The sequence below is a fragment of the Mercurialis annua genome, linkage group LG1-X (assembly GCF_937616625.2).
Source record: "Mercurialis annua linkage group LG1-X, ddMerAnnu1.2, whole genome shotgun sequence".
NCBI lineage: Eukaryota > Viridiplantae > Streptophyta > Magnoliopsida > Malpighiales > Euphorbiaceae > Mercurialis > Mercurialis annua.
Genome location: NC_065570.1, coordinates 71,841,956 through 71,869,022, shown reverse-complemented (window position 1 = coordinate 71,869,022; position 27,067 = coordinate 71,841,956). Strand labels below are relative to the sequence as shown.

At 31.4% G+C, this 27,067-nt stretch overlaps 5 protein-coding genes and 1 non-coding gene across 9 annotated transcripts; 4 read left to right on the top strand and 2 right to left on the bottom strand.

Annotated features, from left to right (window-relative positions):
* Nucleotides 1-799: 799 nt before the first annotated feature.
* Nucleotides 800-871, top strand: TRNAP-UGG (transfer RNA proline (anticodon UGG)). Its single transcript has one exon. It is a non-coding gene; the product is annotated as a tRNA-Pro (tRNA).
* Nucleotides 872-913: 42 nt separating this feature from the next.
* Nucleotides 914-4,232, top strand: LOC126666097 (GPN-loop GTPase QQT1). Its single transcript, XM_050359059.1, has 11 exons — nucleotides 914-1,099; nucleotides 1,180-1,224; nucleotides 1,314-1,393; nucleotides 1,473-1,547; nucleotides 1,914-2,017; nucleotides 2,127-2,283; nucleotides 2,413-2,500; nucleotides 3,310-3,382; nucleotides 3,465-3,596; nucleotides 3,870-3,942; nucleotides 4,064-4,232. Exons 1-10 carry the CDS (start codon nucleotides 1,008-1,010, stop codon nucleotides 3,930-3,932), a joined length of 909 nt encoding a protein of 302 aa, XP_050215016.1. The 5' UTR covers nucleotides 914-1,007; the 3' UTR covers nucleotides 3,933-3,942; nucleotides 4,064-4,232.
* A 5,785-nt stretch (nucleotides 4,233-10,017) lies between these two features.
* LOC126677391 (uncharacterized) lies at nucleotides 10,018-11,277 on the top strand. Its single transcript, XM_050371979.2, has one exon. The coding sequence runs from the start codon at nucleotides 10,296-10,298 to the stop codon at nucleotides 11,082-11,084; it is 789 nt and encodes a 262-aa protein (XP_050227936.1). The 5' UTR covers nucleotides 10,018-10,295; the 3' UTR covers nucleotides 11,085-11,277.
* A 1,308-nt stretch (nucleotides 11,278-12,585) lies between these two features.
* On the bottom strand, nucleotides 12,586-15,371 carry LOC126665031 (uncharacterized). The gene is made up of 5 exons (XM_050357702.2): nucleotides 14,795-15,371; nucleotides 14,554-14,701; nucleotides 13,818-13,977; nucleotides 13,337-13,534; nucleotides 12,586-12,892 (listed from the first exon to the last, which is right to left on the bottom strand). The coding sequence occupies exons 1-5, from the start codon at nucleotides 15,294-15,296 to the stop codon at nucleotides 12,887-12,889; spliced, it is 1,014 nt and encodes a 337-aa protein (XP_050213659.1). The 5' UTR covers nucleotides 15,297-15,371; the 3' UTR covers nucleotides 12,586-12,886.
* A 54-nt stretch (nucleotides 15,372-15,425) lies between these two features.
* On the top strand, nucleotides 15,426-16,880 carry LOC126665032 (uncharacterized). The gene is made up of 4 exons (XM_050357703.2): nucleotides 15,426-15,637; nucleotides 15,848-15,953; nucleotides 16,148-16,203; nucleotides 16,715-16,880. The coding sequence occupies exons 1-3, from the start codon at nucleotides 15,522-15,524 to the stop codon at nucleotides 16,160-16,162; spliced, it is 237 nt and encodes a 78-aa protein (XP_050213660.1). The 5' UTR covers nucleotides 15,426-15,521; the 3' UTR covers nucleotides 16,163-16,203; nucleotides 16,715-16,880.
* Nucleotides 16,881-17,713: 833 nt separating this feature from the next.
* Nucleotides 17,714-21,567, bottom strand: LOC126664505 (protein NPGR1). 4 transcript variants are annotated; one of them, XM_050356911.2, is made up of 6 exons: nucleotides 21,282-21,567; nucleotides 20,685-21,040; nucleotides 20,336-20,594; nucleotides 18,825-20,056; nucleotides 18,309-18,456; nucleotides 17,714-18,213 (listed from the first exon to the last, which is right to left on the bottom strand). In XM_050356911.2, exons 2-6 carry the CDS (start codon nucleotides 20,877-20,879, stop codon nucleotides 17,909-17,911), a joined length of 2,139 nt encoding a protein of 712 aa, XP_050212868.1. In that variant the 5' UTR covers nucleotides 20,880-21,040; nucleotides 21,282-21,567; the 3' UTR covers nucleotides 17,714-17,908. The 4 variants fall into 4 exon arrangements, with proteins under 4 accessions (XP_050212868.1, XP_050212867.1, XP_050212869.1 ...); XM_050356910.2 differs by having other exon boundaries at nucleotides 20,685-20,971; XM_050356912.2 differs by having other exon boundaries at nucleotides 21,320-21,567.
* Nucleotides 21,568-27,067: the final 5,500 nt, after the last annotated feature.

Sequence of the window (27,067 nt, the reverse complement as noted above, 5' to 3'; positions counted from 1 at the left end):
AATGATTCATGAATCATGCTAGTCCCCGTGCGTGAGCTTTGGGTTCTTCATCCTTTCCATCATTCAATGTGGTATGCAAGACAGCCTTGTTTAATTATATCCCCTCACTGCTGCAATCATGTGCCTACTAGTTTTGCAATCCATAAATTATTTTATAAAATGGGCAAAACTATACAAAAAAAGTTTGTAAAATCAGTAAAATTGACCAAATTTAAATTTTAAATATTACGATATAAAAACTATTGCATTTCTATATTCATATTTTTTAAAAGATTCAAAATTATAAGATGGACAACTATTCTTCATAAACTCTTCCTAGAACTGCTCCTTATATTGCTAGGTATTGTAATTTTTCTATTGTCTTTAATTTCATCTATTCTATATGATTTTATTTTATATCCGCTTCAAATAGAAAACTCTGCAAAATATTTCAAAATTTAATGTTTCGTACTCTTTAAAATCACTCGCTGGTGCTTTATCTAGAAATCAACCGTCACAAGTTTGCATTTTCATCCAAAGATTAATTTATATTTTAAATTTTAGAGTTGGAATGATGTTCTTTGTTATAGATGTATGATATTTTATTATAATATCTGAATATGTAAATTTGCAGTTACTTGGCAATTTTTATTTTTAGATTTAGTTCAATTTTGTGGCTACAATTAAGACTCATATAATCGACTTTTCATTAACAAATGAAACTGTATTAAAAAAATAAATTCTTTATTTGAAGAGATTGAAATGATAAGTTCATTGTTTTTTGTAAATTTAAAATTTTATGCATGCAACATCGACAGAAGGGCGTTTGGTCTAGTGGTATGATTCTTGCTTTGGGTGCAAGAGGTCCCGAGTTCGATTCTCGGAACGCCCCATTTTTGTCATTATATTTTTTTTTCGCATTCCAATCCTTTTGTTGCAGCAGTATCACTGCAATTTAGATTTCTAAACTGCGCGCTTTTAGGTAAAACCTCTGAACACAAAAACCTTTTCACAAGAACATAAACAAAATGGTGTTTGGGCAAGTAGTGATAGGTCCACCTGGCTCAGGCAAAACCACTTACTGCAACGGCATGTCTCAGTTTCTCAGTCTCATCGGCAGGTCGCACTAACAAAATTTTCACTTCAAATTTCCAATTTGTCTCGTGGTTTCTCTGTTTAATATTTTTCAGTTTGATGCAGGAAGGTCGCCGTCATCAATTTGGATCCTGCAAATGACTCTTTACCGTATTCTTCTTACAATTCTTACAATCTGTTTTACTTGTGCTAAATCTAATTTTGAAGTTTTTCTTTTGTTTTGAATCGTGAAATTATAGGTATGACTGTGCTGTGAATATCGAGGAACTTATTAAATTAAGCGATGTTATGGCGGAGCATTCGCTTGGTCCTAATGGGGGTCAGTTTTTTTTTTTGCTGTTCTTTGATTTTATAATCAATGTGTTCTTTTTTTTTTTGATTTTGCTGTGTTTGTCTAGGTCTTGTTTATTGCATGGATTACTTAGAGAAGAACATTGACTGGTTGCAATCTAAATTGAAACCTTTGCTAAAAGGTTAGTAATTTAAGCCCTTCATTGTATTCCTTGTAAATTTCATTTCTACATTCTATATATGACACTATGTTTGCTGAAAATTATGATGTTTAAGATCAACTGAATTCCTGCAAAATCATCTCAATTGGAACATGATTTGCAAAATCCCTTCAGAAGCCTTTGCCTTTTTTTTTAAGTTGAAAGCTATAAACTTATAATCTTCCCAAACATTAGAATTACTAAATAGACATGAATTGAATGGAACTCTTACATTTTAGACTTGAGAACACTCTGTCTTTCCATCTCTGTGGCTCGATGTATTATTCAATATGATTAGCTGAAGTAGATAGTGTTTACTATGTGTAATTACTTTGTACTATTTTGCAGATCACTACCTTCTTTTCGATTTTCCTGGACAAGTGGAATTATTTTTCCTTCACTCGAATGCCAAAAATGTTATAATGGAACTCATTAAGAAGTTGAACCTTAGGGTATGACTACTACATCTGTTACACTGAAAGCTTTCCTCTGCAGAGACTCCAGCTTTTTGTTTCTTGATTTTGTTGCTGATAACATCATTGGATCCTTTATATCATGCAGTTGACTGCTGTGCATTTAGTTGATGCCCATCTATGCAGTGATCCTGGGAACTATATCAGTGCATTGATTCTCTCGTTATCAACTATGCTTCATATGGAACTCCCGCACATCAATGTTTTGTCTAAGATTGATCTAATTGAGAACTACGGAAAATTGGGTGGGACTTCTTTTCTTTTCTTTTTTGTTTCTCTTATATTTGGTATGAGGTATGGGCTATGAAATTTAGTTGAAAATTTTGAGGGATACTTACCCTGCTAAATATGTATGTATTTTTATGTTTTTGCAGCTTTTAATCTTGATTTCTATACTGATGTACAAGACTTATCATATTTGCAGCACCAACTTGATCAGGATCCTCGTTCTGCTAAGTACAGGTCTTTATTTTAAATTTATAACTTTAATTCAGCTAGTCGGATTCTATTCATTGTGCCTGTACTGTGGGTGTTTATTTATATGTTAACCATGCTTCTGGGATGCCTTCCCAAGGCATAGCATCCCTAAAGAGAAGTAATCTTGAACTAAAATAAAATAGATATCTAATAAATGACACTCTGGATTGGGGGTTGCAAGACCTAGGGAAGTTGCATTTGCGTCTTAGCCGCAGTACATTATGATCTTTGTAAGGTTGAAGGTATCGACTTTCTTGAATAGCTTTGGACAATTATTAAGATATGCGCTGTCATTATATTATACTTACTGAAATATGAACTTCATGTTGGTGATTCCTTTAGCTCAGGCGACAATTTAGAGTCTCTGCTGCATTGTCAGCAGGGTTTCACTGTTGTATGCTGCCAATGCCGATTTGGGGTACTGAGATTCTAACTGGCTTCCTATTTTAGTTAGGCGTGTGCACTCCGAAGTGCCCATAGTTTATTTACCTATGTCACTCAATAGGCCCCATTTTGCATTCTAAGTTCAGGTGTATTATATCTTACCTTGGACTTGATTTGTCTAATTATGAATCTATATCTGGATGTTAAAAGTTTCAACTTCTTCATATTTTGTAATCCAGTGATGCATCAGTTTGTAAGGAGAATCTTGTTGATGATGATAAAAAATTTATTGCTTCTGTTTTTGCAAATAATATAGTCTTTTCTTTCTTAGATATTGTTTCAGAGGTGGAAAATATTTGACTGCTGATTTTTGGAATTATACAAATAAGGTGCTGTAATTTTTGTTGTAGAAAGCTTACGAAGGAGCTGTGTGAGGTGATAGAAGATTTCAGTCTTGTTGATTTTACGACTTTAGATATCCAGGCATGCCAATTTATATCTACTGCTTTTTTCAGGCATACTAGATTATTCTAGATGGTGCCCACAGTAAAATTTCACTTTTCAGGATAAAGAAAGTGTAGGAAATCTCGTGAAGTTGATAGACAAGACCAATGGGTATGTATTTGCTGGTGTGGATGCCAGTGCGGCTGAATTCAGCAAGATTGCTGTCCGCCCTGCTGATTGGGATTATTACAGATATCCTTTTTGTGCTTTAGTAATTTCTCTTCATTACTACTCCTGAATGGATTTTGGAATTTTGATGACATTTACATTAAATGCAGTTTCTTACCTTCTTTCTTTTTAGAAATTGCATAAGATGTTCTCATAATCATTATACTTAGGCTCACATATTTTATATTCTGTTAGAAAATTTTGACATGTATGATGTGCTACTGAGATCTCTGGAATTCATCAGCTAATAAGTTGAAGGTGTAGAATGATGAGATTTCCCTTAACTAAGCAGTTTACAGTTGCTGCAGTCCAAGAGAAGTATATGAAAGATGATGAAAATTTTGATCACGAGAATTCATAAACCTAATTAGGTGAGCTACTACTGTGCCTATATTTTACATTTTGCTCCATTGTGATCTTTCTTGTGCTTACATCAGAATGCATAGCCATATCGAGCTTGTCAGTCTTCAACTTTTCGGACTTTTGATGCAGGAGTTTCTGTGTCACATAGTATAGTTATCAAAAGGAGTGTTAGTTTTTCTTCCCTCCACCAAATACCGTCTCGAGGAATTTGTGTAAACTAGAAGCAGAAATTTCACCTTTTTGTAGGTTTGTAAACTCAGATTCTGTCGTCAAGGTAAGTTTACTTGTTTGAAAACTAGCTTTAGAGCCTTCTATATTGATTTTTTTTCCGTTCTTGTTTTTCAATGCCATGTTTTAAATGCCCTAAAACGACTGCAATCTGGTTTCTATTAGTGGATCATTGTCAAATAATCCATTGAAAAGAAATTGCCTACGTACAGCCAAACCATTGCCAGTGTTTCTCAAAGTAAGCATTATAATTTCATCAGATAGGCAAAGGTCAGTTATGGTGTGATTTAAACAATATTTGTCTTCTCTAATGAAGTGATTGATGTAAATTATTCTCGGAATATTCGAAGGACTTATTCGGAAAATATAATTATAAATGAAATGGTTTTTGAATTTTGAAATTAGAAAGGGTGATTATGCAAACATATTTTCAAATTTCATTACATAAAGTCTAACAATTACAAATTCAGGATTACTAATCAAAGTTATCAGCTGAATCTGCTTTGATATTTGCGGGTTCAAAATTCCAATTGACACTGGGCGTATAACGTGTGTGCATCAAGGTTCAATTGTGTATAATAATCAAAGCGCGTGGATATGTTTTCTTAGAAATTCCTTTTTTCAAATCGACCAAATTTCCAAAGAAACATGAAAACTAAAAAAAAGTTCTGAAGCAGAAAATAAATTAGGGCAAGTCAATTCATCTTCTTTTATAGGTTTGAACATAGTCATGTAAGAAACTTAGGGGCATTTTATATTTGGCCTAAAAAACAAACTCCGGCTTTTTAACTCCTTTTTAATCTTAGCTCGACGTTACAAAATCATCAATTTTACCCTGTTTTGCCTTTTTATGTTTCAATTCTATTCTGAAATATTAAATTTTGTCTTTTTCATTTTAAAAAAAATTAGGAACGTTGTCCATGTCTAGCATATATTAATTGTTTATGTTTAAAATTTAGATTTAGTTAAATTAATAAAAAAATTAAAACAATTTTAATTTGATTATGGTTTTTTGTTAGTTTTTTAAAAATAAAAGACTTATTTGTACTTTTTAAATGAAAATGACTCTAATTTTATTTTTAGACTTATTAAATTAAATGATTTCATTCTTTATGTAAAAAGGATTATCAAAAATTGAAAAATTGGGGTTCAGTTGAAACGAGAAAATGCGAAATATGGTAAAATTGATCAGTTCTCAATGTTAGGGTAGGATTGAAAAGGGGCAAGGTTGTGTTTTTTTAAGGCATTAAGGCTTTATATATTTGAGTAAAGAATCATTCTAATCCCTGAACTACTTGAGGTCAAATAACTTTTTCAACTATTTTGATAAACTGAATAATATACTCTATTTTTGGGTCAATTAAAGATAATATTTTTTATTTTTAAATTAATTAAGGATAAAACTGGATCATTCCGGTTTTTTAATTTGTTCATATTGTATAATTATATCTTAATTAATCTGGAAGTATTATCTTTAAATGATCAAACAAACTTGAGTCACAAGTTCAAGACCTCGAATAAACTCTTTTATTGTTGGCACATCTTCCATGTACTTGATTTACATAAAAAAAATTATGGCTATCGTATTAGTATTAAAAGAAAAAGTGAAAAAAATTGAGATGTAAGTGAGTTGGTAAAGCGCTCTCCTGACTTATATGAGGTTGTGGATTCAAACCATATATATGTAAACAGTCGTTTAAAACTTAAAACTAAAATTTACCTCCTATAGAAATTAGTGTGAACATGGAATGTTTAAATGTGTCGTCTTATAGTCTATATAAAAGTAAAAAAAAAAGTGAAAAACATGCGAGGTTTATATGAAAATAGAAACTTGGTATTTAATATAAGCCTAATTACTTAAAAAAACCTCCACCTTATAATATTTTTTTGTTTATACCATGATCTAGGAAAAAGTTCATTTGTATCCTTTTTTTGATTTTTCGTTTTCAACTTTACCCTAAAGCACTAAATTGAACTATTTTTATTTAGAAAAAAGCTTAAAATAATCCTTCATTTTTTAACTTATTTGTATTTTTTTCAAATAGAAAAAAGATGATATAACCCTTCTATTTAATTATTTTTAATGTTTTCATCCTTTAATTAATTATTTTGTCAAAAAATAAAATTTTGGGGTACAATTGAAAATGAAAAATCAAAAAAAGGGTACAAATGAATTTTTTCCTAGGTCAAGGTATAAATGAAAAAATGTTTAAGGTGAGGGTTTTTTAAATAATTAGGCCTTATATATATATATATATATATTTGTTGAGTAGATTAGAAAGGTAAGAAACTTTAACATTTAACATTTTCAAAGTGTAATGGTTAATTAGGTGTCAAAGTAACCCGACTTCACACGTTTCGTCTTCCATACTTTTCACATTTCTAGTCCTGTATTGAAGCAGAGGCAGGTCAAGTTGTAAATAATTACCACGTTTAATTTCTCGTTATTGTGATAAATTCAATACTTATCTTACGGTGGCTATAACCAAAATCTTTTTAAGTCTAACTTAAAAAAAAATCAATTTAAGTTTGGTTTGTAGCATCGTAAATTGTACAGTATGAACCCTTAATGAAAGTTTAAGCAAAATCTGATTAATTCTAAATTTCCCTAGAACTTCAATTTAGTACAAAATGTCAAACTCTAAATCAAATAACTGTTTCTTCTTGACCACGCTTCTTGCTTCATCAGCACTGCCTAGCGTTAACTTTGTAAGTATTAATTAAGATAGAACTTTGAAAAATTCACAAGCTATTATTTTGATTGCATCACAAGATTCACAAACATTTTTTTTTATTTTGTATTTAGTTTGTTTCTTCTTCTTAAAATTGTCAAGCTATGCATTTTCTTTTATCCCTTTCCTGCCTCAAGTAAACATTTGTCTTTTTATCATCTATATAAGATTAAATAAATATTTAATTGACTATAATTTAAAATTGAAAACATGTTTGATAATTTTTGTACGTTACTGATGATTATATTATTCTACTATTTATTTAATTAAGTGTACAATCACATATTATGTCATGTCACTGCTCACCTACTTCTCTAGATCATTGCAAAAAATGGAACTACTCTTTTTTATCTCTATCCATCTTTATCCTAATTTACATGACAACAAAATAAATTATAAAAAATTAATTTTTTAGCAACATTGACTATATGAAGATGTGATTAGACTCTCCCCTCTCTCTCAAATAGAAAACCCTAGCCGTCAAGCGTTTTTCCTTTTTTTTCACTTCGGCTGCCGTCAATGGTTTATTTTTGCCGTTGGCGGTAGCCATTTCTTTTTTATTACTTTAGAATTAAATAAATGACCGAATCCTTTTCATCTTTTTTATTTTGGTTGGTAAATCTATCGACGAGGCGCATCAATTTCAATAGATATACAAATAAAAAATCAGAGATGGATCAAGCCCTTTCAAGATTGAAGATGAAATCGTTATAGGTTATATTAGTTTTTTTTATAATTATTTTACAGTGATTGTCTTTCTATTTTGAAAGTTTTGTTGTTCTTTCTATATGAAAGATTTGTTGTTTTTTATGAAGAGTTTGTGAGTCTTTTGTTAGACAGAAAAGGATTGGATCTTATTGTGTTAGAGCGGTTATGTAATTTTGATTTTGTTTTGTAAGGCGATCTGCGAATCAAGATTTATATCTTGTTCCATGTCAGGTCATTGGAAACGGTTGTACCCTTTCTGAATTCTTACACCTGTAACTGCTCTTTATTATTAATGAAAGATTATTCGATTGTCAAAAAAAAATGTGATTAGACGATGATGGAAGGACATTAATATACTACTATACAAAACTTAATCAATTTGACATTCATGCCTTCAATAATGCATTTTTTTACCTTTCTAACATATGTGTAATAATAAAAAAATCATTTTCTAGTTATTATAATTTCATTTTTGAGTCTTCAAGTGTTTCGAAACAAAATATTAATCTTATTGATCAAACAACAACTACATATTAGTATTATAGAACTGTCAATTAAATTCTCAATCTCATCATATAGTAATACTACACATATTTAAATTTTAAATTTTAGATGTTAATCTCTCTCTCTCTCTCTCTTTATATTATACAATCTTTTTATTCTATCTCATTATAGAAAAAATTATTAAAATAAGTTAGTCCTTAAATTCAGATTTTTAATCTTTATTATAAAAATTTATTAGTAATTTTTTTAATATAAAATTAATTTATTTTTAGAAAACTTTAATTTATATAAATTATTCAAAAAAACTTTAATTTAAAAAAAATCCAAATTATTTTATTTTTATGATTCAGATTATTACTCAGTTAATAATTTTTTGATTTTTATGGGTTCTCAATTTTTATAAAATATCTTGTTTTTATTTGTGTTCTTCAATTTTTTATTATAAAATTATAATTAATATAATATTTTTATGAATTTTCAGTTTGAATAAATAATTTATTTAATTTTTATATATATAATGTATCTTAATAAAATTATAATATTTTAAAACATATTTATTTTTATAATTAAGTTACATTCTCATGAATTTATATATATTTTCTATAAATACTTATTTAGTTTTAATTTTTAATTTATCTATCGTAAAAGTATTATTATTAAGAGAACATTATCATAGACTTTTGATGTATTTAACCACTTATTAAATATTTTCACCTTTTAATTATAATTATTATTATTTAAGCATTCTCATTAATTTTAATTTGTATAAAAAAAATTTATTATAAATGTTATACTAATTTTTAAAATACTTTATTCTTTTCTATTAGAAAAATTATCATTTTAAAAAAAATTATCATTATCGAAGCATCTCATGAATTACCACATGAATTACCACTTTGGACAGATCATTATGGAAGCATCTAAGGCGAAGGCTGCTTCTTCCTCCAATTATTAATTAATCATCAATTTAACATATAGTATTTGATTTTTATAAATTACAAATTATTAAATTTGATTTTTGTATCAGATTTTATCAAACTAATTTTATGAATAATATATAAAAAGATATTATTTTTTTATAATAGAAAAATTCAAAACTCAATCTATTTTTTTAAATTTAAATAAAACCAGTGTAATAGAAAAATCAATTATAGTAGAATATAATAAAACAATATTAATTGGATTCGTTAAATTGCACGGGCATAGAATTAATTAACATAATAATAACATATGCATTTATTTGAGAAAACAAATAGAAATGATACCCAAATGTTAATTGATCAGTAAATTAACAATGTATTTTCACCTAATTACCAACTAATACCCCTTAGCTGCTACTCACTTAATCAGCTATTTCATCTTCCTCAAATTGATAGACACTATTTTAATTTTTTTATTCTCAAATTATAGGTATTGGATATTTATCTTACCAAATAACTGTCCAATATATCCTCATCAATTATAGAGAATATATTGAAAAGATAATAAAAGTCACTAAAAAGACAAAAATTGTCACTATGTTAAATGATGATAAATATGATATTTTTTTAATATATTAACTCATCTATCAAAAGAGCCTAAATTTTTAATACCTGTATTTATTCTAAACTGTCTATCAATTTAGGACGGAAGTACTTTTTAAGTGGCGCATCTTGAAAAAATCCCTCAATTACAATTATTAATAGCAAATCTTGCATCACCTTCTATTTAATTTTCTTGCATAGATAGTCATCCATTACCTAATTCAAGGCTATTTATCCAAGTGACCATGTCTTTGATATATTATTATGTCACGATATAAAAAATTAAATTACTATGTCAATCTCCCCGATTATTTTATTATAAGCTCAAGATACAAATTTCTTCATCTTGATTTGGAACAAAAAACTAATAATAAAACAATTATCATTAATCTGCCATGAGTTACTTCCCCTCCAAGAAGTCAAACAAACCGCAAATCTGCATAGAAGCTTCTTTAAATTACATACATACTTTTATTTTTATTTCATTTAAACCCTTTTGTATTGACTAATTAAAGGTTTAGCTTCTTGGATCTGGTCTTCTACAGCCATCATTTAAATAAGTGTCTGCTCCTCTCTTTCATCTCTATATTTTCCGGTTCACAAGAAAACACAAAAACCAATCCAAAAAAGTTAATTTTATACAGTTTTTTAGCTCTGTTTAATGAAATGTTGAGTCCATTCATCTGTGGAAGTTTTAATAATCAAGAATTAGCTGAGGACGATCGTGATTCTTTGAGCAGTAGTAATGGCAGCCCGTGTACTACTCCAAGAAAATCAAGAAAAGCCAGCTACAAAGATAGCAAGAACCCGTATTCGACTCGCGGCCTCGACAAATTCTCTGCACTTTTAGCTGAGCTTGAAGAGAAGAGACAGAAGATTTACTCTCAAGTTGGTTCTGAAGATATATCATTCGTCCGTTTCGTATATTCGAGCTCGAACGATGTCGTTCCTATCGTCGTTAAAATGAAAGATCAGCACAAAGAACAAATCAAGACTGGTGGGGATAAAAATGAGATCAAAGACAAGCAAAGAGCTAGTAATTATTCTACGGAGACGATAAAAGTTGACGGGTTCGTTAATTCTGATAACAAAGAATTAGCCAATGAGCAATCAAGATTACAAGTTGATAAAATTACAGATAAGAAGAAGAAGAAGGTGACGTGGAACTTGAAGATGCATAAATGGAGACGGCCGTCTTATTATATGCCGATTTTTATAATCTTGATATTGGTTTTCCTTGCTTTTTTTGGAAGATCAGTGGCCATACTGTGTACATCTATTGGCTGGTATTTAGTTCCTACGTTCAGTTCAAAATGTTCATCTGCTTCAGCTTCAAAACCAGTAAAGAAGAAGCAACTTATCAGAAGATTCAGTGAAATTTCTCATGCGAGCAAGAATAATATTGATACTGCAAAAGTTATTAAATCATCCCATTGCCGTCAAAATAGCTTGTGAAATATAATTTGATTTTCTTGTTTCTTTCGTGTATATTTCTTTTAGTTTTTTTTTTTTGTGTGGATAGTTGTAAATTAAAAGGAATTTTTGGATTTTCAAAGTTTGGTTGGAGTTGAAAATTCAATCTCTTTCCCTTGACATGTTCATAAATGTAAGTTATGTGTTGGAATAAGATTTTGTTGTACAGTGCCCATCTCATGTTTCCTATTGGATATGAGGGTTTTTTGGTAAAATCACTTGAGTTGGCTGAAATTATATTAAAAGTGAAAAGATTTTTAGTTAGAATTTTAATTTTTTGGGATATTATTAAAAAATGAAAAGATTGAAAAAAAAATTGGAACTGAAAATGTAGATTGATCAAAATTGGAGAACCAAATTGACCTTCTAGAGAAAAGGCTTGATAAATGAGGTGGTGGACCTCTTCATTAAACAAGCAATGAATTACAGTTGATGGGTCCATAAAACTACTTAGGCCTACTGGTGTTGCAAAATATTACAAGTCACATTCTTACTGTCCACCAGATTTGGTAGCATTTAAGGATACATATATTCTATAGATTTGTTTTGGTAATTTTAGTTTATTACTTCCTCCATAAATTGATACACTATTTAAAATTTAATTTTTCAATTATTATTTAAATAATTAATTATAATAGAATATGTGTTTAAAAGTATATAATCACTGTATAATTAAATAAAAATACTTGTGATATATTTTTATAAAATGATTATTCTATCTAAATAAAATAAATTTCTTATTATTTTTATACCATACTTTCTATCTATTTGAGATAGAGAGAGTATTCATTCCTCAAGTACTCCGATCATGGTTGGAGTAAATTAGTAATCCTTAACTGTAGAGATGACTTGGTTCCATCAATTTTTTTCATTAAAATATTGAAAATTTGCAAAATTAATCGGAACACATTATTTCAAATATCATAAGCACATGACAAAACTCTTTCACTAATTTCTTCTAGCGCAAAATTCTCCTTGTGATGTAATAGAGAAATGAGATAAAATGCTAAAAAAAATAGATAAATGTATAATTTAATAAATTATACGGTTAGGCATTGTAGCAAAATTCACAATATGGCATTTACAAATAATTATTACATGCAACAGATACGCTATATCAATATGCAACGCGCTTCTCATATGTAGACAAATTATATCTTTTTAATTTAAACAATTAATAAATATCTAAAATAGGATCCGAATATTCATATTTGTTAAGGATATGTTGCATATTAACAGAATAATATTTGTTTATTAAGGGTTAAGCTTTATGATGGCATTGCCAACGTGCCTTGGACATAAATTTAGGAATGGTGTGTAGGTCACCTATGACAGAGAAATACTCTCATTTCTCTTCTTTATTAATTTACTTATCAGTTGCTTCTAGAAGTCTTCCCCGTTGGTATTGTAGAGTTGTAGTTTATATTAATTTTTGTTCACGACTAATGGAACATATACCTAATATGTAGCTGAAACGTTAACATGCCAAGGATCTCCAATTTTAATTTATAATAGATATGAGAACCCACATATCATAGTTTATAAATATTTGCGAATCAATCTTAAATAATGTCCAAAACAAACTCCCAAGCAAATCAGGCACGTTCAGTGGTCAAATTTTGAGAATTATTGTATAGTTAGATCATGGACTGGACTATAGTATAGACTTTAAATGGGCACGGGGATAATTCTAGAAGGCAATCGTTGAGCTTGAAAGAATTGCCTTCTTGTGACCTCTAAAGTCGCAATCTGAACAAAATTTTCCAGCATGCTTATCACAATTCTTACTCCTGCATTCCAAGGAAAGGATATGTCATCAGTTGTAAATAGACTTTAATAAGTGGTTAAGATACACGAATTATAAACGCATTTAAGACCAAGAAAATGCCATGGAGTCTCCTATCAAGTGGGTCCATGCAAGCAACAGAAAATTGGTGGGATTCGCAATTCGAGCAGGACACAATAAACTTAACAGAACCAAGCTCAAACCAGCTCGATATCTAATCCTCAATTTTTGACCAAGTATACATTTACGTAAGGTCGGTCAAGCTCCATGAGACTTCGATCATGCAAAAAGAGTGGTTATTGTAGTTTGGTATCATGCATATGGGATTTGATTCCAGCGATTAGCCGGAAAACCTACATACTAATGCCAAAAAGGCTTTAAAAATTGAAATGCATCTGGAGCAGTAAAATTGATTTTTATGAGCAACCTTAGTCACTGGTTTTCTAACCTTGAACCTCTTCCGGCGTGTATCATCTGAAGTGAACTGAGAATTGTATTGGTCATGCCTAGGAGCTTCATTTCTGTAGCGCCCTCCTGCCGCTGCTGACATTCTATCATTCCTTTCTTTTGCTTGAGTACTTGAATTCCGAAAGAAGCTCTCCTTGGCCCAGGTGACCTCATAATCAGCCTTCAACCGAGATCCTTGCTGCTTCCATGACAATCATCACCAAGACAAACTAATCAATTAACAATCCCATGTATGTAGAGTGTCTCACATTTTTGCCAAGTTCAATTGCATTATAGAGAAATGTACTAAAATGATGCCTTTGATAGCAGAGCCAGAGAGGATCAAACTATAATTCTAGTGAAGAAATGTTTGAAACAGTTGGGATGAGAACTGAATGCAAAAAAGCTTTTGAGTAGGAAACTTTAAAACGAATAGACAGCTCATGCTGCAAAATCAAGCATGCGCACAAACGAGTACCCACCTTTTGCAACGAGCGTCCACATAAAACTTTAAGAGTATTGTAGAAGTCCCTATGTTTCTCAAACTGAACCACAATCTTGCAGTGGAGACCTGAAATTAAGTCCCCACCATCCTCATCTGCATCCTTACCATAATCATTATCTTCTGAAACATCAAGTTTCCTGTTGAGTTACAAAATTATAAGAACAGAATTGTACAATCATGTTTCTTCATTACACCTAGTACTGATAGAAAATCAATTCAAAAACGAAGTGTTAATGAAATCAATATAATACATCTAAGGGGCAGTAAGAGGTTCATTGCAAAAATATATAATACATACAAAGTTGACATATCTAAATCTAAACTAGAAGCTTCCTAAGCTTCCACACAGCGCACAAGCACCTCATAATGCGACAAGGTTTACCAGTACTTTCCTTTCAGGTTTAAATCTACATATCAGATCATGTTTCATTCATAATAATTCTCATATTCAACTACTTCAACTGTTTCTAAGCACCTCATCTCATTGTTTGATACTCGTGGATTTTAAAGATAAGCCTATTTTTGGCTCATTACCCGACTTTGATAAATTTATGAACGCGGTTCAGCATTTCCAATCTTTTTCAATAACCACATGATCTATGGCCTTTTAATACAATACAATGCATCAATAAGAAGGATCCACGACATATTTATGCTAAATGATCGATAACTAGTCAGCAAAATAACAAGAAGTCGAAAAATATTTTTGATACCTTAGTTCCCCAAATGTGGAGAAAATAGTATGAGTGACTAATGGAGAAGGCTTGGAAGAAGAAACCCTAGGCTCTGCAACCCACCTCGACGGAACCCCTCTCATTACAATTGTATCCGGCTCTTGCCTCCCTCCTCCTCTTGAATACCCTTCAAAACAAAAAAAAGAATCAATTAAAAACAAAACACACAGTTAAAACAAACAAAACCAAAATATACTCACACGTCACAGCTCAAACGAACCTCTATTTCCAAACGCATAAGCATCCTCCCACGCTTTTCTCATTCCCTCAAAATCGTCACTTTCCGGCAATGCAACGCTAAGTTTATACTCATAACCTTCTAGATTCAACTCAATGCCGTCCATTTTTTCCACAATGTATCTTCTCCAGTCTGCAAACTTCTTCTCCTTTACTTCCAAATCCTCATTCTTCTCATTATCAAGTAGCCCCAAGTCTCGAATACAGAGAGTACCGTGCGCGACTGCATCGTCGCGTTTACGCTTTTTTATGTCTTTGTAGCCTTTGATTTTCAGATCTTCTTCAGGAACGGAGACGAGCAGTGAAGTCTTTAAGAAGTCAATAAGCGCGCGCTTCAGCTTCCATTCGTCGATCGGTTTAGTAGCGGAGGTTGAGAGCGATGGGTGGACGGTTAGGATTAGCTTTACGCGCGGAACTAGCGAGAGACCGTTTTCGATTTCTAGGGTTTCTGTTGGCGGGAGTGTGTCTAACGGTTTAACAGTCATTGCTATTCACTCTTGATGATGACAGAGTCATCCGTCGTCGTCCTTTAGCAGCACATTCACTAGCGTGGTGATGTTAAAACGACGTAGTTTAAGGCGCGGCATAATATCATGAATGGACGAGACTGACCCTGATTTATGACGTGGCGAGTTCTGGCAGCGTGTGAAAAGCGCGTATGGAGACATAGATTTAACCGCTAAGTCAAACAGAAGCGAGAAGACAGGGAAATGGGGCTGTCGTGCTTTGCTTGTTTCGACGGTGGCAGCAAGTTACGGCGTCAGGAAGAAGATAGATTAGAAGCTGCTGAAGCTCGCGCTAAAGCTGCTGAAGCTGCTCAGAAACGGTAATTCTTTCTCCACCGTCTTTCAATTTGCAATTTGCTGTTAAAATATTTTAACAGTCCGATTCAATTCCTAGGGATTTTTTTTTACTAGTTTTTGGAAATTATCTGTCAACTTATGGCTGGAATTGAGAATTCTAATTTTGGATTAAAGCGATTCAGAGGCATTTGGATGAATTTCTTTAATATGCCGTGTTCTACTGTCTTCTGCAGGCAAGAGGATTTTGAAAAATCTGCTGCCGGCAGAGCTGCCCGTGCACAGCTACAGGGGATGGCGAAACAATCAGCGAATACTAATAAAGGCGAACCCGTTCTAAAGGTTTTTTTTTCTATTCTTGATTGAAAACAGTGATGAATGATGATTCCATCAATGTTCTTTGTTATCTAATTTCATTTTGGATTGGCAGTTTAAATTTGAAAATCTTAACAGTGGTTGGTTAGTAGCATGTTGCTTATGTTTAGTAAATAAATTTAAAATAACCTTCATTTTTTTACCCTTTTTGTTGGATGCAGTGGCAAATGAGTTGAGGTTACTTGTGCCTGTTGTCTGTGCAGCTAAAAGCTCTATTGTAAGTCTCAGATATTTTATTTCCCTTTTTTCGTGCTTCTTCTCTTAGTATACGAGAGCTATATTTCAGTCTTGATTCGGGACTTTGTATTATCAAATATATCATGATGTTTAAGAGTAAACAGTGATATGAGATACCTCATTCATCAGGAATCAGATTTTAGCAGTGTCCGGCTCTTGTTTTATTGTTTGGTTCCGAGTTCTGACAATGTCAGCTTAATGTCTAGGAAAAATCTGTGATTGGGAAAACTGCATTTGAACTTTCAGTTTCATGAAAATGACTGATGATTCTTATTTCAGGATTTCCTGGGAATAAACAAATTCTGTAAAAAAATTCTGGAACTCATTTATAAATGACCGTTAGCTGTAAAATGAATTTCATTTCAAAGTGAAATGAACTCAAGACTAGAACTGAACTGAACACTACAGAAGAAGTTTGCGTATATAGCTATTAGTTTTATAATAGATGCTAACGTAGAAGCTGTGTTTTCTTTGATCTGTTTTCATGACAGGATTTCACAATGTACTTATCCGGTTTCTGTCATTCTGAAGGCTTAATTGTAATATATCATTGTTAAGGATGTTACATCAGAGTTGTAAATATCTTTCACAGACTCGATGTGTAATCATTCTGGTGCAGAAAGATTGATGAGCCATTTTTTCATGGTGTTTCTGATATGTTCCTTTTCTTTTTAGTACCGTTTGATTTAATGAATATTACTATGTTGGAAATCAACTTATCAGGAAAATGATCAGAAAATGAAACCCTGTAAGCCTGTAATAAAATAAACTTATCTTTCGGTGTTTTTTTTTTTTCGCTTAGTTATGTTTTAACCCAATTTCACACAGAATCAACCACAAGTTCAGCAACTGAAAAAAACAATAGTTTTACACTTTCTCAAATAATTTAAAATACCCTGAAGATGCGAACGAAATTCCTAACACTTGCACCCTTTAGCCAACAATCATCAGGAAGATAATGTGGATCAGCAACAACAAATACTTAAAACCAGCACTTAGGGTGGATGATTGCTTTTCTTTTTGCCCAGTTTTCTTGGCCTATTCTCTGTAATGCCTCTGTAGGAAAGTAAACACGGTCGAACTTGCACTTAATTTGAACGTTGTCAAGCTTTATTTTAAGAGATCCATCGAACTATAGAATAACTGAAAATGACTTGATAAAAATATTTAAAAGTTAAATATTCATATAGAACAAATATTATTGTAAATATACATAATTATACATAATAAAAAGTTAATTAACTAAAACTCAATTAAACTGACGAGCAAGTTAAGTCAAGTATCTTGAAATTCGAACTCGGGTAACTCAAACTTGAGCTCAACTCGTCGATTGATTCAAATAATTTAAACTCAAACTTAACTTGCAAATTAACTCGAGTCAATCTCAAGTGCTCACGAGTTCACTCAACTCGATTACACTCCTTATACTAATGACATGTACTCAAGAAAATTTCACTCGGATAATAACACCTTATCACTTGAATTAAGGCTGAGGGGCAACTTTTTTTCTTTAATATTAATAGAATAATTCAAAGCTAAAATAGGAATTGCTATACAAATGAATCATGAAATCTATACTACAGATATATTAAGTGGAACAAGCACCAGGGGCCAGGCCATCTGCTCCCATTTTCCCTTGCTGCTAAGGGTAGAATCGGTGGCCGTTCAATGGCGATAACAATTTTTCAGTTTCCTACAGGAGCTGATAGCTTAAGCTCATATGCAGCCTGGAAAAATTCTGCAGCCAGATGTAAGGAGCCTTCCATTTTTGAAATTAGACCCAGATTCAACCACGCCTCATGATTTGTGGGGTCTAAGCGCAAAGCATTCATTAGAAAGCTCCTTGCAATTGGAAATGATTGACTTCCAAGTTTCATCAACACTTTTGCAGTTGAGACAATGCTTGGAACGTTATCTGGTTCTATCGACAGTGAAACTGAGAATGAAATCAATGCTTCCTTATATAGTGATTGAGCATCAAATAATGCTCCTGCAAAAAATATTATGGACTTCAGCACATATACTAGAACTACATTTTTAAACTACGGTATATATGAATAATTAAACATGTGGCAGCACTCAAACCTGTCGAATGCCAACTTCTGGGAGAATGAATGTCCATCAACTTGGCTTTGTCCAAGCAAATTTTGGCATCAGTCCATAAACCAAGTTTTGTGTAAATGGATGCCAGATCTTGCCAAGCTGCTATTTCCAGGTTTCGTTTTGCTTTTGCCTGCAATGAAGGATACTTTTTTAACATATCTCGATGAACTAAAGAGAAGCGAGGCATGTTTATAAGTTCCGAGGAAAGAGACAGAGCAGTTTATGGCTTTATGCTATGATGAGCTTGAAGGTCACATGCTCCACTAGTAAGAAAGCAGTTAAACAAAGAATTGCTATTATATTTAGCTTCACTGGCTCTGAAAGTGAATCATCAATTGTGTATAACTCATAAAGCATGACCAGTAAGGTACTTGATGAAAGAGGTGATGACAGCCACTTACCCAGTTTTAAGCAATTTGTGTTAATTATATTGCACTAATCTTTTGAACTTGAGGATATGCATAAACGTGAGAGATCATAGCGCGTACAAATACAAACCTCAGGCTGAAGGATATAGGCATTGTCAATGTTATTGGCTTGATTATCTCTCTGTGCTTGAATAAGAGACAGCAATATTCTATAAGTTTCTATTGCCTGCTTGGGCTGCTCTTGAGCAATTTGAAGCACGGCCTTCAATCTAAGAAGTTCAAACTGATCCATTCTCTCAGCCTCGTCCAAAGCAAATGCAACGACTGTTTCAGCATCCTTGAGACGCTGCTGGGCAGATATAACGAGAGCTAATAACTTCCAACCTTTTACTGAGTACCCACTCGTACATTCAGCATACGCCATTGCATTGTCAAAAGCTGCATCTATATTCCTTTGAAGTGTATTTTCAAGTGCAAGGCTATACATCACTTCTGAATCCTCCTGCCTATTAAGAGCAGCATGGTTTAGAGAGTTCAACGACTCTCTCTGCAGGAGAATTCTTTCAGAGTCGGACAAACAAATTCTTGCTGCATTGCCATAGCAAATACCAAGGAATTTATGGGCTTCTCCCACAAAATGTTGATGGTGATGACTAGCTGAATTAATAACTTTACGAGCAAACTTGATGCCTTCTTGAGAATTCTTTGGATCTTGAGAACATAATTTAGCTCCAAGTAGAAAGGAAGGAATATGAGGCTTATGCTTCGATTCTGAGAATCCAGAAACTTTTTGTAATAAGTTCAAAGCTGCTTCGTTCCGTCCAGCAGCACTGTAACAAAGAGCAAGAAAGTACCACCTATCAGCTCGGCTATAGACACCTGGTAGGGCCTGCTCCACATGCTCCGCTAATAACTCAAATCGACCAGTAATTGATAGTGCATAAGTCAGATGATCTACGATTTCTTCATCCCACTTGATTTCTCCATAAGCTACCTTATTCATGAGTACTAACAATAAAAGGATTGCTTCCTCTGTACTACTGTTGGGTGTGGCTGGACCCCATTCATGCAACTGAGGAGCCAGTTTTGATTCAACAGCACCATAGAGTAAAACAGAAGCCAAGTCTTTTTGCACTCCAGCTAACCTCTGTGGACCTAGATTCCACGGCTTGATTAGAGCACGCCGATATGCTACTATAGCTTCATCAAGGAATCCTGCCTTTATCCAGAGAATGGGTAGCAATTCCAATGCCTTGTGAAACATTTCTTCTAATTTGCAATCTTCACCAATTCCTTCAGGCATACCACTAGGTAATGCTGATTCAACTGTGTCCAAAATAATTCTGCACTCCTTTGCAGCCTCTGTTAAATAGAATGAGATAATAATTCCCTTGAGATTTAGCTTTTTAAACACAAAAATTCATAAACATAAAATCAGTCCAATCCCATTGTATGGCCACTAAACAAAACTTTATTTTATTGAATAAACATCAAGAGCAAATTGAAACACCTAAGCTCCATAATTTATCAATCATGTTAGTCAGAAAGAACACGCATGTCAAGCAACACGCATATGCGAATACCCTTGGTATAACGCAAATGGATGTCCGAGAGAGATACCTAGAGTTGAATTTTTTTTACCTTTACAATGCCCCAGTTCCTCCAGCGATCTTGCTTTAAGTAAGATTGCTTCAAGGAGTAGACTCACTGAATGCATAGACATACCACTAGAAACTACAATATCAGCTTTAGCACGCTGCTTCTTTTGCCGGGTTCTTTCGAAAATAGCTCGTATCATTTTAGGAGTTAAACTTCTAGTATCAATACCCTGAAACACCTGAAGGGCAGCATCGAAATTCCCTCTCTGAAATTCAAGCCTCCCTAGCAATGCCCTAGCTTCCTATAACTCATCAAACCAGAATTAATCAAATCAGAAGCTGCTAAAACACAAGCTAATTCTTAATTTAAAAACAAATTTAACCAAGCCCACCTCATAATTTAATGAAAGAGCTTCTTTAAGAGTTGATTCAGCTTCATCAACTTGAATATCTTCAAGTTTAGATTCCCAGTCTCCAGTAGTTCTGGATGAAAGGCCACTGGCTGAGAAATCCCTTGTGGCTAATGAATCTGGAGACTGTGGTGCCTCTTCAAACTTAAATTGCTCTCCTGAGCAAGCACACAACATCTTTACAAACTAGTGAAGTGCAAGAAAAATATGTCCGATTTAGCTTTTGGTACAGTGAGCCCCAGAAGTTAGTCCTCAGCAACAATTTCCATCTGGGTACACGTAATAGTAATTTTTTTTAAGAACTGACCGCTTCACTGAACATAATCAAACGCATAAACCTACAGAATCATTTAAAAATCATTGGTACAAATGCTGTTTTATGGCAGTAGTTAGATCAGAATTAACAAACAGAACCCAAATTACAAAGCAGAATAAAACCGGCAAAAGTTTAATCAGAGACAAATGAAATAAAAATCATAAGCGAAAACCAAAGTAACAAATAGAGAGTATTGAAAGAGACAAGCAAGAAGTAGACAAAATTAAATTACAAAATGAATAAAATAAAATAATAAGACTCACAGGAATTGAAAGGAGCGAGACAAACAAGAGAAGAGAACCTTGGATTCACCAAATAATAATAAAAACCGAGGTGAAGTAATAATTTGCATCAGTAGCGTCCAAATTCAAAAAATATGAAAGCTACTTCTCTTTGTTGCTGCTTCAAAGTTTCTGGTTTATAATGGCAGAGAGAGTGTAGGTATGGGCCAAATGGACCTAGATTCTCTCTGTGCTTTTCAAGTACTTTTTTTTTATTTCAATCTTTGAAAATTTGGTTTTCTTAAGTTTGTTTGTTTGTTTCGGAGACTGTAATATGGGCATTATGGTGTGTTTTGAAATCGATAACAATAAACAATTCTCAACTGTTGCGGGCTATGGAATCCCTTAACTACCCTGGATGGTCATCTGCTATAAAGAGCTAGGGTGAGGAAAAACCGAATCAAACTATTAATCCGATCCAAACCAATTCGAAATTAACTTTTATTTGGTTAAAATAGATTGGTTTAATTTCAAATTATAAAAAAATATGGTTTTTGATTTTGGTTTGGTTTCAATTAGTGGTTAACCGAACCGACCGAAAAACCGAAATTTACAATAATATTATTTTTATTAATATTTCTATATGTATAAATAAATATAAAATTCAATTATTGAAATATTTATATATAAATATAATATGTGCGTATAGATACATATATTAAAATAGAACATATAAACTAATACACACATATAAGTAAAAATTGTTATGTATAATTTTAATTATTACGTATAATTATATATAATTTTTATCAAAATCTATATTAACCAAACCAAACCAAACCAAAACCGATGCTAAAATTTGATTAACCGAATCAAAAATTTACATAAATATTTGGCGTGTTTTATTTTTATATTTTCTCTTAAAATATGGTTTGGTTTTGGAGTTTTCTAAACCAAATCAAACCATGCTCACCCATATAAAGAGCTAATAAATCACTCATGTCTCCTCGCTTTTCTATTACTAAACCTCTTGATTTTATGGCGGCACTCACTAAACTTTTTGAGACCAGAAAATGCCGAATTTCTTTAAAATCGCTGACTTGTCCATGATTTAATCATGTCTTTGAAGAACAAATAGAAAAAAACGGTTGAAAAAAAATTCCGGCCATAGAGGACATGGTAGGATGGTGGTGGTGGCCGGAGAACGATGGGAATGGGGGGTAGGGGTGGAGTGGTTTGTTCGGGTCTAATTGGATTGAGTTCAATCGGGTTGGATTTTTCTAAAAAAAAATTAATTGAATTTTAGAATATTTTTGATTTTCGATGAGGTGTCAACTGACATCTGACATGGAGGCCGGTTTTCGCTAGTCTTTGACACGACTAATCACTGCCACGTCAATGATTTTTATGAAAGTCGACAATTTTTGGTCTTTAAAGGTTTAGGAGCGCCACGCAAAAATTATGAGTTTAGTGATAACATACCAAAAAAAATCAGGAGTCATGAGTAATTATAAACCGCTATAAAGACATTTATGATCGAAGTCATTATTAGGCCTTGTCGTGTTGGAATAAGTGGAAAACAAAAATACAATGATTTCGAAAATAGCATTATTTATTTTTGCTTGAGCACATAAATATTTTTTTTTTAAAAGTTTGCAAATTTATACAACACAATTGTTGTGTCATGGCATCCGTCCAACAGATTATTAACGCGTTAGCCATGTAAAAAGGGTAATAATAAAAGAAATAAGTCATAATTAAAAAAACCGCAAACACTCATGACTCAGTGTATATGTGATATGGTATAACCATTGTATAGGATAAACATTTTTTTTTTATTTGATTTTAAATTTTATTGTTCATTTTTCAGAAAATTGAGAGTTTAACTTTATTTAATAAGAAAATGACTTTTGTGATAAAACTTAAGTAAATTGAATTTTTTTTGAGTAATTCTAAACGTTTTTTCTAATTTATATCTATCCAACTTTTTGAAAATTTATATCAAAAATATGTTTGTTTTGTTTTATAATTATTATTATTAACCAAATTAATATTTTTTATTAATCTTATATCGACAAATTTTATAATTATACATAATCAACTACTATTTTTTTGCTTCAATATATAGGCAACGATTAGAACTGTACTTGAATTATTAAACACAACTTGTTGCACGATAATTTAATTTTTATTGATTTTATATAGAAGAATGAAAGAATTATATTTTTTAACAGTATTAAAATATAAAAAGATATTTATATCTTTAAATTAAAACCTAATTATACATTTTTAGGAAAATAAAAAATAAAGCAAACATTTTTCATTTATATTTTTTATAATATTAGCATTAAAATTAATTTTTTTATTTGATTTTTTATTTAATTAATATTATTCATAAAAAATTAATATTAAAATTTGGATGTTGGGCCTATTGTAAATAACCTACCGTATGAAATAATTATTTTAGATCAGTTGGACTAAAAGATAAATTGAAAAAACATCAAATATAGTTAATTTAGTTCGAAAATTGAATCAATCTGTGCGCACTCCTGGTTGGATATCCAATTAGAAATTCAATAATCTCTGCTAAATTATGCTTTGAAGAATCCTAAGAGGTTTGGAAAAATATGTGAAAAGAAGTCCAGTAAAAGATCACGTGCTTTTTCTCTCTCTGTGTATATTAGCATTGCACAGTATCTAAAAGTCTCATCAGAGTTGTTTTTGGTGCAAACTTTTATTGTCCTTTTCCCCTTGTATTTTTATGCTATGCCTGACATTTTTAAGATGAGCTTTGAGAATCTCTCTTGCCCATTTTTATCCTCTTAGTACAATTTTTTCCTTTATCTTTTTGACCAAATTAATGCCTAACACAAAAAAATTAAGTAAGTGTAAGTTCCAGACTAAATAAAAAAACATTGAACTTAGTATTTTATCTCGTTTTACTCTTTACATTTTAAATTATTCAATAGATTTCTGTAATTTAAACTCTATCACTTCTCACCATCTCATATAAGGAGATAAAAGTAAAACGAATTAAAATATTAAATTTGAAATTGTATTTTAAAAAAACAACGAATTTAACCTTATTTTATTTTTTATACCATATTCAAAGGGCAAAATAATTTTTTTATTGATAACAATTCATTTCAAACATTGGAACAACCGACTCAAACAACATAGATTTTTCTTGTTTATGGCGGTTATGTATTATTATTATGTCCTTTTGTAATTCTTTTATGATGTGTTTTTACGCATATAACATTCACATAGAATGTGTCACCATGTTAAATAATCTAGTAATTGACGTTGAGAGATTGGATTATGTAGATATATAATATTAGAAGACTTTAAAGTTGTTGAATCATTATGACTATGACACTCTTCCTAATCTTGATTCTTCGTCCAATTTGTGATATTCTTTATAATTTGGATGGGTTAGAATCATAACTTTTCGTTTTGGCTAGTGATTAAATTAGCTAAAATTCATTAAATGCATTATCTGTCTTTGAACCTAACACCCTGTTTGGTAGAGAAAAATAGATTGGACATATGATATAAGTCACAATGACCTACCTACCAAGTTGCTTCCATTTATGAGAACAATGTCGAAGAAATTTTTATAATTGTTAATCTTATCCATGTATGTCATGCCTGAAAATAAACAATTAAAGAGTCATTCTGATCTTTAATATTTGTAATTCGGAATCAAACGATTTACTTTTGTTTATTTTAATTAATTAAAGATAATATCCTCTATCTTCAGGTCAATTAAGAACCAAATTAAAACATCATAATTCTTAAATTTATTCATATTATAAAATTATCTTAAATTATATAAAAAAAAAAAATTAAATGACGTGAGAGGCGATTCAATTTTGTGCTCCACTTAACACTAGTAAAGTTTGTAGGTTTGCAATGCACTCATGGAATGGCTCTCTCTTTGTTGTGTGCAGTAACATAAATAGAATTTTAATTCTAAAGGAGCGAAATACAATTCTAAAATTTAATCCAAACAACGTAGTATTGATCTATTTGAAAAAAGATCATATCATTCCTCTATAAAAAAAAATATCAATTGTATTAATTAATTTATTAATAAATATTTATAAAGCACATATAATAAACTAAATTAATTATATCAACATAAAATGTCAAATAATAATAATATATAAATCGTCAAACAAATTTATAAGAAAAAACTTATTAAATCATGCATCACATCTTGGGGTGAGCATTCGGTTAACTAAACCGACAACCCTTTAACTGAATCAATCGATTGGCCGAATAGTTAAAACCGAATCAACTAAATAAAAAAAAAGGGTTAATGTTAAAAAAAAATCACGAACTTTACATGATTTTTTATTTTAATCACGTAATTTAAATTTTTTTATTTCCATGCACTAACTACAACTTTTTCTCAAATTCATGCATAGTGCTGAGGTGGCACTCATTCATTGGTGTTAAATGACCTCCACCTCAGCGAATTACACCCGTGGAGCCGTGACACCTCAACATCGTGCATGAATTTGAGAAAAAAGTGGTAGTTCGTGCATGAAAATGAGAAAATTTAAACCCCGTGATTAAAATGAGAAAACTTGTAAAGTTGGTGAATTTTTATGTCATTAACCCTAAAGAAAATTTAATTGAAAACCAAATTGACCGAATAAAGAAGGGAAAAAAATAAAATCAACCTGACCAAATAGGTCATTGAATTTGGTCGGTTCGGTTAAAACCGAAAAAATATGAGGAAAAAATAAATTTTTAGTTAATTCGGTCGGTCATATTTGTTTAGATAATTAAAATTTAAACCGAATTGATAATCGAAAATAAATTTGTTCTATCCACACCAAATGACTGAATTTAAACTAATAACGGAATCGAAAAAGTCATCGGTTTGTTTACCTTTTTAGTTCAACAATATAAAATAGGAAGATTCACGCTCTATACCACAATAAGATAAAATACTTACAAACAGACTATATTATCTTTTTCTTTACACAAATTTTTTTCATATTTCTAAAAATATTACCTTATCCCTTTAATTAACAAAAAAAATCATTTTCCTCTTTTTCTTCATTTTTTCCACCCAAACTCTAATTTTATTTTCTCTTTTCCTCCATCAACATCAAAACCAAATTTAATCTTCAAATCACACCACCGCCATTCTTCTTCTGTACCGCCGCTCTCCCCTCACGCTGTCGCTCTTGCTGCACGCACTCACTGCCGTCCTCCCTTGCGACCTCACCGCCGTTGCCGTCCCTCTTGCTGCACGCTCCTGCTGCCGCCCTCCCTCACGACCTCGTCGCTGCTCTCCCCGTACACTAAATAATATTTGTATGTGTAGATGTATGATTTATATGTCTAGATCTATAATTTGTTTTTTGTATGTATAGATGTATGATTTATTGTATTTGATCTGTAATTTAAATTTTTAAATCTTAACACTTGATTATCAATTGTCTTTTTGTTCATATTTGGATTTTCAGTTTGTTTTCATCCCCATCTCATCTGTTCTTCAAATATGATATTTTCAGATGTGTTTTTTTTTAAATTGTATACAATCTGTATTATATACAGATTTTATACAAATTAAAAAATTATATATAGATTATATGCGTATTATATATCAAACAAATAAAAATATTGGAAAATTTAAAATTTTATATATACATCATATTTTTGTAATTATTTTTTTAAAAATTATACTTTTATAAGTATTTGTTGTATTTCTATTAAAAAAAGGCATGTTATATTTATATAAATATTTTCATTTTTTTCAATATTTGTTTAAAAAACCTCTATAAAATATCATATATACATGGATAGAT